Source organism: Perognathus longimembris, unplaced genomic scaffold (genome assembly GCF_023159225.1).
Source record: "Perognathus longimembris pacificus isolate PPM17 unplaced genomic scaffold, ASM2315922v1 HiC_scaffold_5661, whole genome shotgun sequence".
Classification (NCBI taxonomy): Eukaryota; Metazoa; Chordata; class Mammalia; order Rodentia; family Heteromyidae; genus Perognathus; species Perognathus longimembris.
In genome coordinates, this window is record NW_025961113.1 from 103950 (window position 1) to 119129 (window position 15180).

Consider the following 15180-nt stretch of genomic DNA (forward strand, 5'->3'; position numbering starts at 1 on the left):
CTAGATCCTGTCCCTTCACTTTTTCACTCAGGGCTGCACTTCTGGCTTTCTTGATGGTTAATTAGAGATAAAGAGCCTCACAGACTTTCCTGCCTGAACTAGCTTCAAACCTCCATTTTCAGATCTCAGCCCTCTGAGTAACTAGGATTACCGGAGTGAGCCACTATATATTTTTATTTCTTTATGGGGGAAGTGGCACTCGAATTTTCCCTCTCAACATTTTATTCTTCAGCTTCAAATGCATTGAGAACAGGCAGGCATACATTCCTAAATTTCCTCCTTTCTCTTAGGCTTTTCATCAGTATGTCTCACACTATATATTATATATAGTTAGCGGAACTAACCCCGCCATGCACGCTTGTTTGTAAATTCCTGAATGTCTGAGACAGTGTGTAACTCACCTAAGCATCATTTTTAGCACCTGGTACCATATCTTGCATGTAAATGGGTCCCTGCTGGAACTGCTGATGTAAGTTCAAGCTAGAATGAGCTGAATGATTATGATCATTCAGCCGCATCAGAGAGGGTTGAAAAAACATTTATATGATCCTAGTTCATGTAATCTTTCTTCCAAAGTAGCAGAAATCCATTCCATCTGATTTAAGTTAATGGAGACTGAAGAAGTCCATGATGTGAGTAGAAAGGGCTTAGTATTGGCTCGACATAGAATGCATTTATTAAAGTCATCTAGGCAACTTTAGCAAGCTTGGCCTAAGAGTTTCAGAGTGATCACAGGGCTTTTCTAGATCCAGTCTTAAAGGTTTCTGTGAGCCAATGGCTCATATCTGTAATCCTAGCTACTCAGGAGGCTTAGGTCTGAGGATCGCAGTTCAAAGCCAGCCCAGTGTAAGTGCCTTAGATTCTTTATCTCTAATTACTACCAAAAAGCTGGAAGTGGTGCTGTGGCTCAAATGATAGAACACTAGCATTGAGCAAAACAGCTCAGGGGAAGTGCCTTGGCCCTGAGTTCAAGTCCCAGGACTTGCACATTCACACACACACACACACACACACACACACACACACACAATCAGAACAGGAAGTGTGAATGAGCCTCTTGCTTCCTCATCCCCACCCCCTCCTCCTCTCTCCTTTCAACTTCTAGAGTGTAGCCCAACCTGACTGCTTCAATCATCTATGTGCCTTCCTCAAATCCTCCTAAACCACAAGTGTCTCAATTTTAAAATTTCAGCCACTGAGGTTCTCATCTTACTTAACTAATGGATTGACTTCCTCCTGTATCCACAAAGACAAAGCCAGGGCTTGACGAAAAGGAGCCATAAGTCGAGAAGTTCACAAGCAAGGTCCTCCACCACAATCTCAGGACACCTTAGCATCGTGATTGCAATCCAAGTTCATTTTATGTGCCTGTTTGATCCATATTATGGCAAAGATACTGAATTGCAATGCGCAAAAGAATGTGAAAATCGTAAATAAGCTAATAAATGGAAATTGCATAGTGGTGTCCCTATTACAGTATGTGGGAATCTTTATTTTTAAATGGTTGTATAGTATGCTAAGTAAAAGTGTTTCACAATGATGAGATTGTATAGTATCTATTCTAATTCAGTAACTGAAAGAAATATCAACAAACTGACAACTACAGTAAATTCGGTGATTGCCAAACTGTATGCTTAATATAGACTGAGCTGGTGCCAGTGGCTTCTCCTTATAATTTTTGCTACTCAAAAGATTGAGATCTGAGGATCACAGTTTGAATCCAAAATGAGACTCTTATCTCTAATTAACCACCACAAGAAAAAAAAAAAGCCAGAAGTGGACTGCCAGAAAACTAGAAGTGGCGCTGTAACTCAACATGGTAGAATCCTAGCCTTGAGCTGAGAAGCTCAAGGATCAGGGACAGCACCCAGGCCCAGAGTTCAAGCCCCACAATGGACAAAAAAAGAAAAAAAATACTACGTAGTCTCTCTGCCTTTCAGGCCTTCCTATAAGAAAGCAGGATTCCATCCAGATTCTCCTACTGCTTTCTAGCTAATAATAAAAAAAAAGTCCCTGCGAGGTTTACAACATAGATTACATCATTTGTTAAATCCAGTCCAGTGCCAAAATCTTTATTTTCTTCAGTGTCATTGTAATAAGGTTTTAGGACAAAATGGAAACGAGCCTGTGTTTAATCCCCCAAATAGAGCCAGAGTCTGTAGTCTTGTTTTCTTCTCAATAGTCTAGCCTTAAACCTTAAGAGAGTTCAAAAGATTATTGTCATTATTCAACCATCCTTTCAAGGGCTAATGAAAATTAAATGACATTTAAAACTGCTTGTAATTCAGACTTTGAGGAGTTTAATGGCAAAATACAATGATCCATTGCTTTTATATGTTCTCTGATCAGGCAGCCTTCATATGAGTATAGACGGTTTAAATGTCATTTTCAAAACTAATTATCCTGAGCCTTTACAAGAATAAAACTAGATATTTCATCCCATTTTTTATATAAGTATAAATTGAAATTTTTCTTTGAGAGAGCCAGTGATTTAAAGGGGGAATGAAATTAGCAGCCAGATAATCATAAACACTTAGACTCTTAGACTGGTCTGAGGTGCCAGACTTTGAAGTCAGGCCCCACCACGTGAACCCCATTTTAGAATTAAGCCCTGAGCCAATCAGATTTGTACCTGTGTCCTAATCTTGCTTGCACACCTGATTGTTGTAACCTTGTTCTTTGCCTTTATAAGCCCTGTGTAATCACAGCTCGGGGCTCCCTCCTAACCTCCGCTGTGTTGGTGGGTAGGAAGAGGCCCGAGTTGGCAGCTCGTTAAATAAAGCCTTGCCTTGCTTTTGCATTTCGGAGTGTCTAAATCTCGGTGGTCTTCTTGGGGGTGGTCTTGCGACTTGGCACAACAGTCTTTTATTTTGCTTTTTATCCATCATATTTGGTTCTTTTAAATTTGTGTGATAATCTTCCCTTATATTTTTTTATTTGCATTTCTACCAACTGCATACTTAGGCTGTCATTTCCCTTAGCTAATTTTACTAGACTTTGAGCTGGAAGTTTGGCCTTCCTATATGCTTTTAAACATACTGTTTGTCTCAATTCTGGAGAAACTCCTAATGGAAAATTCCTCTAAGACGTTTGCCAAAGAGGAAGGTTTTATAGCCTGAGAAGGCACTATCTCTATTTATGTAGTTAATACAATTTTGTTTCTAACATTAAGATAAAAAAATCCACCTCAAGTGTATCTGTATTATTCATACTTAAATTTATATATGCACTGGGATTACACCAATTTTGAACTCCACAATTATGATTATGACGAACCAGTTGATTTCCATTATTGATACAACAACAGATGGTAATGGTTCAGGTTGAAATAAAAAGATCATTAAGCTAAGTATTTTAGCCTTCATTGGCTCCCTGATGCATAGAATTTGTCAGTGTGAAATAGAACCATAGCATTTCTGAACTAGAATTGTCCTTAGAGGATGCTTCTTGACAAATAAGAGACCAGAAAGCCCAGAGAGAAGGCTGCTTGCCAGGGCTGTACAGCTGGGAGCAAAGCTAGGCCCTGGAGCTCACGCCTGTTGTTTCTCAATTCATTGCTGATTCTACTGCCATCTCTGTGTAAGATTTTTGAGGTACTCTTCTCTCTGATCACTGCCTGATGTCAGCCCCAATTATTCTAATCAGGTTCATATCTATTTATTTCTAGAACATATAGTTTCACCCTATTATAAATCTCACTTGGTTAAACCATATATCTGGCTTTCTTTTAGGTTCATCTCAACTTACCTCTTTTCAATCTTGAAGATTCCAAGATATACTTGGATCTATCTTTTTTCCTTTTTTTTTTTTTTTTTAAAAACGTCTCTACCAAGCAGTGCATCTTCAATTGTGCCCTTGTTACAGCAGAGCTGCTTTTGTGTTTCCTAAATCCAAACAAGATATTTTGTTGTTGTTGTTATTGTTGTTTTCTCTCCCATGAAGCCACATTGTTGCTTATTCATTTTAGTGGTGATTGTGCCAGCTGCTTTTGTTGGGAAGATGTCAATTTCAACCACATGGCTCTCCCAGAAGCAAATTAGACATCTGACGCCTCTTTTCCCCCAAGCTTTGAATTCTCAGCAAATTCCCACTCAGGTGATGGCGTCATCATAGCCAAAGAGGGCACCAGCATTTCTATGGAGTGTCTTCTCACAGTCGGTCCCCATGAAGATGTCCATTGGTACAACTCAAAAGGACAACAGCTGGATGGCAGAGGCAAAGTAATTGTGTCAGGCTATAATGTATCAATGTATCGGACTCCTTCATATTCTTTATTCTCAGACACATGTAGCAAGAAAACTCAAAAAACATGATGCCAGGATGAATAGCTTAAAGCTTCTTTTTTAAAACTTTATTATATGTTTAATTCTATTATGAACACAATTGTATACCTGTTTTGATATCTTCATGGGGGCGGGCGGGGACCAAATGATGACACAAAGATGGCTTAAAGCAGATTCCATCAGGATGTTATAAGTTTATGTATCAACAATGAAGAGAGAATTAAAAACAGCTGATGGGCTGGGAATATGGCCTAGGGGCAAGAGTGCTTGCCTTGTATACATGAAGCCCTGGGTTTGATTCCCCAGCACCACATATAAAGAAGATGGCCAGAAGCGGCGCTGTGGCTCAAGGGGCAGAGTGCTAGCCTTGAGCAAAAGAGAAGCCATCAACAGTGTTCAGGCCCTGAGTCCAAGGCCCAGGCCTGGCAAAGAAAAAAGAAAAAAAACCCAGCATGTATGAGAGGTTGATGTTGCCGTGTTGGTATATCTGCTGTGGAATTCTAATGGCATTGGCCGGTCCTTTTCTCAGCCCAGGGTGTGACAATGCTAGTAGTTGGGAAAGGCTGGGTGTGGGCCCCACTTCTTGTCTTCAGCTGTGACTGAGCAATGTCAGCCAGTGCGCTCTGGCTCTTTTCCAGAAGCAAGTCTCCTCTATAAACGACATCTTCCAGACAGGTAGCAGTATCGTGGTTCTCTTCCTCTAGCTTGTACAAGCTAGCAGCCTGTAATGCAGCTGTGGATTCTTCACTGAGTAAGGAATCTATCAAAACATCAATGTCTTTTGCTGTCCGGGCAATCAGTGCAGCAAAAAGCTGAGCATATTCTTCTGTTGTGTTAGCTGGCTGGTCTTTGTTAATTGCTGATTGAATGTTATTAAATGAAGCTGGCAGACCACACTGTTACAATTCTCCAATGGCATTACAAAACTGATCTGCAAGCGAGTTCACCACGTCTTGGAGCTGTGTGAGGCGGTCTGCCATGTTGTTCCCACCAGCCAGCTTAAAGCTTCTTGAAAGGCCCCAGAATATTATACCTATCAAAAGGAACAAAGCAATTATTTAACCAGAAAGGGAAAAAATGTATTAAGGAATAGTTATAAATGTAAAAGGTCTTTCCAGGATGACAGTGAGTTGTTTTCCTTCCTCGTTGGAAGTTTGGTTTCCTTCTTCATGGAAGTTAAATGAGGGCAGCAATGTACAGTTGTACAGTCAGCATACTGTTCAGGGCCAGAGGTGTCAGCCGCATGTGTACATACACCAAAGAGGGATTTGGCTGGACTTTAAAAAAGAAAAAAAAATCCAAGTGCTGGTGGCTCATGCCTATAATCCTAGCTATTCAGGAAGCTGAGATCTGAGGGTCACAGTTTGAAGCCATTCTAGGCAGGAAAGTTGATGAAACTCCTATCTCCAATTAACCACCAGAAAACCAGAAATGGCACTGTGGCTCAAAGTGGTAGAGCACCAGCCATGAGGAAAAATACTCATGGACAGCACTGAGCCCCCAAGTTCAAGCCCCGCACCCGACCCAACAAAAGAAGGGTAATAGGTTCTAAAAGTCCTTCCAGCTCATGTGTACACGTGTGTGCCTCTGTGTGTATGTGTGTGTGTGGGGGGGGTGTATGTGTCTATTGGTACTAGGGAGCACACTTTCGTTTGGCTTTTTTGCTCAAGGCTACCTACCACTTCAGCCCTTGAGCCACAGCTCCAGTTCCAGCTTCTTGCTGGTTAAATGGAGATTAAGAGTCTCATATACTTTCCTGCCTGGGTTGGCTTCCAGCCAGAATCCTCAGATCTTAGCCCCCTGCATAGCTGGGGTTACAGGTATAAGACACAAGGACCTAGCTGCTCATTTCTTTTCTATTCCATACTTTACTTGAAAACAGGGAAGTTTCTCTTCCATTTTTTATTCCTCAGTCTTAAAAATTACATGAACATGATAATCAACTAAGATTTATTTTTTGATAGGTTTTAATTTTATTATATTTGTGGAACTGTGAATTAGTAATCAATACTAGAATGATGTTTATAATGAGTACTTAAACTATAATGTCCCTCAAAAGGAGTTGCCATGAAAAGCCAGAGGTGAAAATTCAATTCTGGGATCTCTACAAACTAAACACCCTGGAAAAAGCCACCTTATTTTTTTTTTTGGGGGGGGGTGGTCCTGGGGCTTGAACTCAGGGCTTGGGCACTGTCCATGAGCTTCTTTTGCTCAGAGCTAGCACTCTATCACTTGAGCCACAGTGCCACTTCCAGCTTTTTCTGTGTATGTGGTACTGAGGAATGGAACCAAGGACTTCATGCATGCTAGGCAAGCACTCTACTACTAAGCGACATTCCCAGCCACCACTATAATTTTTGTTTGTTGGTTTGCTGGCAGTGTTTTGCTAGAAAGAGCCTAGCCCCTTGAAATATAAAGGATGTCAGTTATTCATATTATCTTGGAAAATACTAGAGGAGGTAATTAGTAATTCCTTCTTTGGTATTCATACACAAAGGATAAGAGATGACACACAGCTCCTAGCATGCATGAGAAAACTAAGGGGCAGCACCAAGGCCCTGAGTTCAAGTCTCAGGACTGGCACATGGAAAAAGAAAATGTATCAATCCTTTTAAATAAGATTCCCTAGAATGGTGCCCAGAATGTGTATTTCAAACATTATTTGGAGTTCCACATTTGAACTTACCACACTATTACCCCTTTCTCTCCCTTCTGTAGGATAGCCTGAAGAAACACATCTGAGACTTGAATTATTCAGTGTGACCATTCTAGACTGCTGCATAAACAAAGCCTTATGTTAGGACAAAACCTGCCAAGCTCAATGGCAGTTCATTTTCCTGGGTGTTTTGTGTTTGTTTGTTTTTTAACTTTGAAAACCACTAACATCGATCATTGGTGCTTTCAGCAACAGCCCTGGAAAATTGTATTAAGTTTTATGAATCTCAAGTGCGAGGAGTTTGAAGAGCATGTCAGTCTAGAGTAAGGTTCATAAATCTTGATCTATTATCCGCAAGTGAGCTGGAGTTTCCATGATGGTCATTGGGCCCTGGTTGATTAATGGAGTTTATGGAGTTCTTTGATCCAAAGAGCATCCTTTCATAGCTCTGAGTTCAGAGAACAGAAACTTATAGGATAATGGCTGTAGTTATAGCTACATATTTTTTCCTTTTTTGCATTAATGAAGTGATAGCTACTAAAAAATAAATCTAGCTTGAATTTAGCTCAATTTTGATGGGCACAGTCCAGAGTACATATTAATGTGTCCATCCCTAAAATAATTCAGACCCATAGACCTTTGATGAAAGCTTTCTCTTTCCTTTTTTGGAGGTGCCAGTCCTGGGCAGTGTTCCTAAGCTTCTGTGCTCAAGGCTAACACTCCACTACTTATGACACAGCTCCACTTCTGGATTTTTGTGGTTAATTGGAGATTAGAGTCTCACAGAAGGCTGGAAATGTGGTTTAGCAGTAGAGTGCTTGCCTGGCATGCATGAAGCCCTGGGTTTGATTCCTCGGCACCACATAAACAGAAAAAGCTGGAAGTGGCACTGTGGTTCAAGTGGTAGAGTGCTAGCCTTGAGCAAAAAGAAACCAGGGACAGGCTCTAGGACTAGCAAAAAAAAAGTGCATTGTGAAAAGTGAGCAAGCCAACACAGTCACAACTAAATAAAAATAATAGAAATTATAACCCATCACTCCAGAAATGACCATAGTTTCATATTTCTGAAGTATGGTATATGCTTTATATTTCTAGAGTGTATCTCAGTATCTTTACAGGCATAGGTTGTGGTATACACATATATGTGAAAAAATGTTTTAGAGATTACTCATTGAGTATCAAGTACTGCTTAGACACACCTGTCTCCCTGACTATTTTTTAAATTAGTCATGAGGCTTGAACTCAGGGCCTGGGGCTGGGCACTGTCCCTGAGCTCTTTTTCTCAAGGCTAATGCTCAGCCACAGTACCACTTCTGATTTTCTGTTGGTTAGCTAGAAATAAGAGTCTCAAAGACTTTCCTGCCCAGGCTGGCTTCGAACCATGATCCTCATATCTCAGCGTCCTGAATAGCGAGGATTACAAAGCCACCAGCACCCAGCCTGAAACACTTTTTATGTCTAGCAGTAAAAAGGAAATGATGACATTTATTAGTGTCACAAAGGAAGATCTTCATTTTTAAAAAAATTCCAAGCTAATTAAATTCTGGCAGTAGATATAAGGTGTGTGCGTGTGTGTGCGTGTGTGGTTTAAACAGAGGAATCTAACCAATGCATTAAATGGCTTTTATAAAAAAGTGGGACACTGAAGAGGCCATTTGCATGTTAATTGATTTTTTATGCATATATCTATATCTTTTAATTCTGTTGGATTTATCAGGTGGAAAATGGCTGGTTTCTGATCACTTTCTAAACATCACCAACGTAGCCTTTGACGATCGCGGGCTGTACACATGTTTTGTCACCTCTCCCGTGCGTGCCTCCTACTCTGTCACCCTCCGTGTGATCTTCACCTCCGGAGACCTGAGCATCTACTACATGATCGTTTGCCTCCTCGCCTTCACCATCACGCTCATCCTGAACGTGACATGGCTGTGTATGATGAGCAGCCATCTCCGCAAGACCGAGAAGGCCATCAACGAGTTCTTCAGAACTGAAGGGGCCGAGAAACGCCAGAAGGCCTTTGAGATCGCCAAGCGCATCCCCATCATCACTTCCGCCAAGACTCTGGAGCTCGCCAAAGTCACTCAGTTCAAGACCATGGAGTTTGCTCGCTATATCGAAGCGCTGGCCAGAAGCGTGCCCCTCCCGCCTCTGATTCTCAATTGCCAGGCATTTGTGGAGGAGATGTTTGAAGCCGTGGGAGTGGATGATCCTGATGACATGGGGGAAAGAATGAAGGAGAGACCTGCCTTGGATGCCCAAGGGGGCATCTATGTGATCAACCCAGAGATGGGGCGGAGTACCTCCCCAGGAGGAGATTCGGATGATGGGTCTCTCAATGAACAAGGCCAAGAAATAGCAGTCCAGGTGTCCATCCATCTCCAGTCAGAGACCAAAAGTATTGGCACGGATTCTGAAGACAACAGCCACCCCGATGAAACAGGGTCTGCAGAATCCAGCTCGAACCACAGAGACGGGACAGATGAACACTCCCAGCTGTGAGGCCACTTGCTACCAACCACAGCGGCTCAGGAAAGAACCTGCTTCTCAAAGTAACTTTTCTTTTTTACCATAAGATGACTGGGATTTTCCCAGGAAGCACATCAGAGTATGAATTGCCAAAAATCTTCAAAAAACTGTGGCATCCTTTCTGACATTTCTTTGTCATTTTCCCTGAGCTTCCTTAAGCAACACATGTTAAAGATTTAAAGGCATCCAAGCAATAAACAGGTTGGGGGAGAAAAAGTCACAATTATCCTGCTCAGAGGTAACTTACCCTTCTGTTGACATGTGAGCTTTTCCCACCAGTAAGATGAAAGATTTGAATTTGATGAGATCTAAAGTTAGTTTCCTTGCCCATAATTTCTTACCTTTAAACTTTATATAACCATCTTCAGCACATCTCTTGAGTAAACTTTCCCTAGAGTTTTAGTCCCTCGTTGTGGAAAAGACCAAACTGAGACTTTCTTCTATGTTCTAATTTAATCTACATCCATGCATATCACACAGAGGTATAGATACTTTTTCAGTGGTCTGCCACCTTAAATCTTCTTGGTGGAGCACATGACTGTGTTATATGTCAGCTCCTCTGCCTGTGATGAATAATGGATTTTGATATTCTATTAATACTTTCTCAGACTTGTCCTTAAAAAAAAATACTGGACTCTACAAGTGGGTTGTGTGTTTAGGATCCCATTCTAGGATAAAACCCATATTCCTTTTCAAACTTCTATCGACACTCTTGCCCTCCTTGGTCTTAAAATGGTGCTAAAGGTTGCATGCCTGTGTCTTTGCTTGTTTTCTTTATACGTTGATGGTTTGAGTGGGCTCCCGAAGCGGAATTTTGAGGTAGGTCTGCTTTTGTGGGCTCCCTGGGAAGCACTTACCTGAACTAAGGTTAGATGAATGTGTTTGGCCTATTATTGTGTTAAAGTACACACATGAATCACCTACACATAAAGGAGGAGAAAAATGATGGATGAGACCACCCCGTTCTGCTCTGTGCAATAAACACCTCAGGTGGCATTATTTGCCTGCCTGAGATCTGATATCATGGAATTGTAAATACTCTCCAGGAAGCTTGCTGCCATGAAAGTTTAAGAGCTCGGCTGTGGGGCTCCATTTGGCACTTCATGTGGCTTCATTAGGTTCCTGGTTATGGAAGCATTACTTGAACCTGTGTGTCTCATTGTCAAGACTCACCAGAAGTGATACCAGTGAGCTTCCACAGCCAGATGATAATGCTGCCTTCTCTGTCTCAAGCTGTTTCCATGGAAACCTCCAGAGACAAACAAAAGCTACCAATCGTTTTCGCCAAAGCTTGCCTTGGCTCCTAGACATTTATTTCTGTAAGGAAAATCGTTTTCATACACATGGTTATGAGAACAAGGGCTCTTTAGCATATCTTAGAGCATAAGACACTTTAATTCCCTTTCCACCCTGTTTCTCTGATAATAGTAATGAGAAATCGTTAAAATACCTTGTGGAAGGGTAATCTCCTGAATGTTCCTCAGATCTTCAGTTACTGAACTCCATTCCTGCCCTAATCTAGCAGGTTTGAGGTCATTTCTTGGGGCCTATTAACAGGAAAGGTTTTTACTTCTTGTGTTCTCAGAAGGGGTGTCAGTGTTTAGAACCCTAAGGTAGAACACATAATGATCCAAGTGCTAGAAAACAGTGCTGTCGTAAAAACAAAATACTGAAAACAATCTATAAGCTTGCACAAATAGTATTGCATTTAAAGTTAAGTGTAGGCTGCTCCACTGTATCCTGCATATAAGTTATTTTAGAAACATAATTGTAGGTACTAGGTATGGTGGTACATGCTGTTATCTTAGTACTTAGAAAGAGTAGGTTCAAGGTCAGCCTGAGCAGACTTTTTGTCTCAATCAAAGGGGAAGTTGATGGGAATATTACTCAATAGTAGAGTGCTTTCCTGTTATGCTTAAGGCCCTAGGTTCAAGCATCAGAACCAACAAAAATATGTATATAATTGATGGTCATTCTTCCAGGTTATAGTGCCACTAAGTAAGTTAGAATTAAGTAGGTGTTGGTTGTTACTTTGTAAAGGTAGTCTTTGGTTGTTGTTCATTTCTTTGTTCTTTTGTGCCAGTACTGGGGCTTGAACTCAGGACCTGGGTGCTGTCTTTGAGATTTTGTGCTCGAGGCTGGCCCTCTGCCACTTGAGCCACAGCTCCATTTCTAGCTTTTTGGTGGTTAATTACATGTAAGAGACTCCCAGGTGTTCCTGCCCAGTCTGGCTTTAAACCTCAATCCTCAGATCTCAGCCTCCTGGGTAGCTAGGATTACAGGCACAAGCTACCAGCACCTAGCTATGAAGCTAGTTTTTTAGAAAGGGGGGGAGAACCACCACCACTTTAGTAACATTTAACCCATTCTCTTTATATGTATCTAGCAGTTTCATCTTCTTGTAAGAGCCTTGATCTTTGAACTTGACCTCTGAATTAGTCTTTTGACAATAACTGCTGTAATTATATTTTTACCTTGCTGAATTTTATAATAAACAAATGCCTGCTCCCAACAAAATGTATTTAGAATAAGTCTTTTATCTCATACATAAATTTTGCATGTTCGCAGGACCATCCTTAAGTGAAATAGTTTTGTGAAATAAATTTCGCCAAAACTGACACTTAAATATCTTCCTATCTGTATAGATTGCTTATACACAGACTCTTTGAGTTGATCTCCTAACACTGCTTATGGTCAGTTTGATAACTGCCTGTCCTCAGATGTGCATCTGTTATAATGGGTTAATTCTTTGTTTTCCGTTCCCCCTTTTTATTGAGGGGGGGAAGGGGACTAGGACTTGAACTCAGTACTTGATGCTTTCACTCACTGGATAGCACTCTACCAAATGAGCCACATATCCAAGCCCCTTCTTCTTTACTCTTTCTTCCTCTCCTTCCCTCTCATTCTTTCCTGACAGGGTCTTACTGTGTAGGCCAAACTGGCCTTGAATTCAAGATCCTCCCATCACAGCCTTCCAAATGCTAGAACTACTGATGTTCTCCAATCTATCTGGTTTTAGAGCTTACTTCTTGAGTCAGGCCCCCGGAGGTTTCTATTTCCTACTCACCACTTTCATATAAGCTTTCAAAAGTACTAACCTGAGGGCTGGGAAGGTGGCTTAGAGGTACAATGCTTGCCTAGCATGCATAAATCCCTGGGTTGAATTCCTCAGCACCACATACACTGAAAAAACCAGAAGTGGTGTTTTGGCTCAAGAGGTAGAGTACTAGCTTTGAGCACCCAGGGACAGTGCTCATTCCCTGAGTTCAAGCCCCAGGACGGGCAAAAAGAAAAAAGGAAGCTAGCTGCACAAGTGTGGTACAGGAATTCCTGAACCTCCTCCTAGGGCAGATCACATTGGGAAAACCACTGGAGCAGTCACAACCAGTGCCATACAGCACAGGAGGAACCTGGCATCCAGAGAGAGCCTACCAGCCTTCTGTTGGAGGCCCTGGGGGCTGGGGCCAGGAGGGGAGGGCCAGTGTGACAGCTATGGGAATGGCTCTTCTAATAGTAGTGAGACTTGCGTAGACACACTGGCAGCCTAGAGAAACTGGCAGTCACGGAACAGGAAGTGGAGAGACAATCAGAGGGTAGCCATACCACAAAACACGCAGCGCATACCTTCCAGAATTCATAGTTGTTTTGCTCAAGGCTAGCAATCTACCACTCAAGCCATAACTCTACTTCTAGAGCTTTTGTCAATAGACGGAGATAAGAGCCTCGTGAAATGTTCTGTCTGGGTTGGCTTTGAACCGCAATCCTCAGATCTCACTCTCCTGAAGTAACTAGGATTACATGTGTGAGCCACTGGTGCCTGGCTCAACACTTCCTAGTGGATACAATTCCATTTCCAGTCCTGTCACCACACTGCCTGTCCTGGTAACTACAGCGCTGTTCTAGCCATGGTGTGAGCTAGTGATCCCGGCCTAGCAGCCACATTATGCTCCACTCAAGGATGACATCGGCAGGCTAGAATATTTCTTTGAATAGATACCACCCAGGTAGGGGCAATTATGACATGTGGAGAGGAAGAGGCTGAGCTGGAATCTGTCAGTCCCTTGAATTCTGAAGCTCATGAGATCAGAAATAGACAGCAACTAGTAGCACGGCATTCTAGAATGCCCTAGGGAAGACCACAGGAGCTCCCTGAGGAAGGAAGCTCATGTACATGAACAGAGTAATTGTGTGAGATGGGGATCCATTGAGCCCCCTGAAAGACGAGACAGCCCGGCTCATTATCCATGGAGTTTGAAACTTCCAGAACACAAAATCTGCCCATGCCTGGCAGCAGCAGTTTTCTCCAGGGAAGGGTAAGATCTGATCGCAGTCATGGTTCTGAAACAGGTGAGTGAAGAGCTTCCTAAGGACAGCTTGGCTAATACCCCATCTAGTGGGAGGTGAGAGTGGAAGGGAGCCCCGAAACTAGAGAGGGAAAGCTGGGGGTCTGGCTTATCACACTGGCCAGAGTTCACAGCAGGCCTCCTGTCTGAACTTCAGCATCACAAACAACCTGATACTTTGAATCCAACTCAACCTACATACCAACCTACCAGTGTGCCTGCCCTCCCCTCTCTCTGTGTCTGTCTCTGCCTATCTCTGTCTCTGTCTCTGTCTCTCTCTGTCTCTCTCCCGCCCCCCCTACATATTCCTGGCACTGTGATTCTTCCAGTGATGACCAAACATGGAGAAAGAGTAAGAGATGGCTATGCCAGCAACGTGCCCAGTCTAGACTGGAAACCTACTTTTCACATGGGAACAAATTCTCAAGATCAGAATTGGCCACAGGCAATGTTTGGAATATTCTGGAATTACAGAAAACTCAATGGTTGCTTATTTGGCCCATTAACAATAGGAATATCAGGAATATCAAGTTAGGTTTGGGGGCGGCGGGGAGGAGGTGTTTATTTGCTTGGTCCTGACATTTGAACTGTCCCTAGCTTTTTAGATGAAGTAAAGGTGATGTACAAAGTGGTTACAGTTACATAAGTAATGACTACATTTCTTTTCGAACAGTATTGCCCCCTCCCTCATTTTCACCTACTTACACACACACACACACACACACACACACACACACACACACACACACCTCTCCTCTCCCTATTTCTGTGGAGTTCATTGGAGATAGGAGTTTCGCAGACTTTCCTGCCTAGTCTGACTTGGAATTGCTGTTCTCAGATCTCAGCCTCCTGAGTAGCTAGGATGACAGGTGTGAGCACCGGCAGTCCGCTTCACACTAAGTTTTAAGAATGACATGTCTTCACATCTCAAACCTTAGCATCAGGAAAACCTTCACTGTAAATAAACCTGGTTAACCTGTGAGAACTTTCAATCATAGCACCCAGTGCTTTGCACAGAAGATAAATTCGCTTGGTGTGTCCTGGTCATTATTGTGATAAATTCAGAAACACTGTAAAGGGAGCTCAAACTCAGCTCAAGAATCCACAGAAGAAAATGTAGGGAGACACTGAAGAAACAGCAAACGTCGTGCAACTTTTTACTGAGACCGTGAAAGTAGGGTACTTCTGTATATTCTGTATGGACCATGACCTTCATATTTGTGTATGTACTTCCCACCTCTGTCATCCTGTATATTCCTTGTAAACAGATGATGTATTTTATATCTATTTGACTGAACCCATCACTCAAAAAAAAATCTAATGACCTTATGTCTGTTTCAATTTGTCTTGACTCTATCCAGATGATTTA

General features: G+C 42.2%; 1 protein-coding gene and 1 pseudogene across 2 annotated transcripts; one reads left to right on the top strand and one right to left on the bottom strand.

Annotated features, from left to right (window-relative positions):
• The first annotated feature begins 3980 nt into the window (after positions 1-3980).
• Positions 3981-9523, top strand: LOC125345416 (microfibril-associated glycoprotein 3). 2 transcript variants are annotated; one of them, XM_048337588.1, is made up of 2 exons: positions 3981-4221; positions 8657-9523. In XM_048337588.1, exons 1-2 carry the CDS (start codon positions 4137-4139, stop codon positions 9439-9441), a joined length of 870 nt encoding a protein of 289 aa, XP_048193545.1. In that variant the 5' UTR covers positions 3981-4136; the 3' UTR covers positions 9442-9523. The 2 variants fall into 2 exon arrangements, with proteins under 2 accessions (XP_048193545.1, XP_048193546.1); XM_048337589.1 differs by having other exon boundaries at positions 3981-4218; positions 8654-9523.
• On the bottom strand, positions 5044-5263 carry LOC125345417 (annotated as a pseudogene).
• Positions 9524-15180: the final 5657 nt, after the last annotated feature.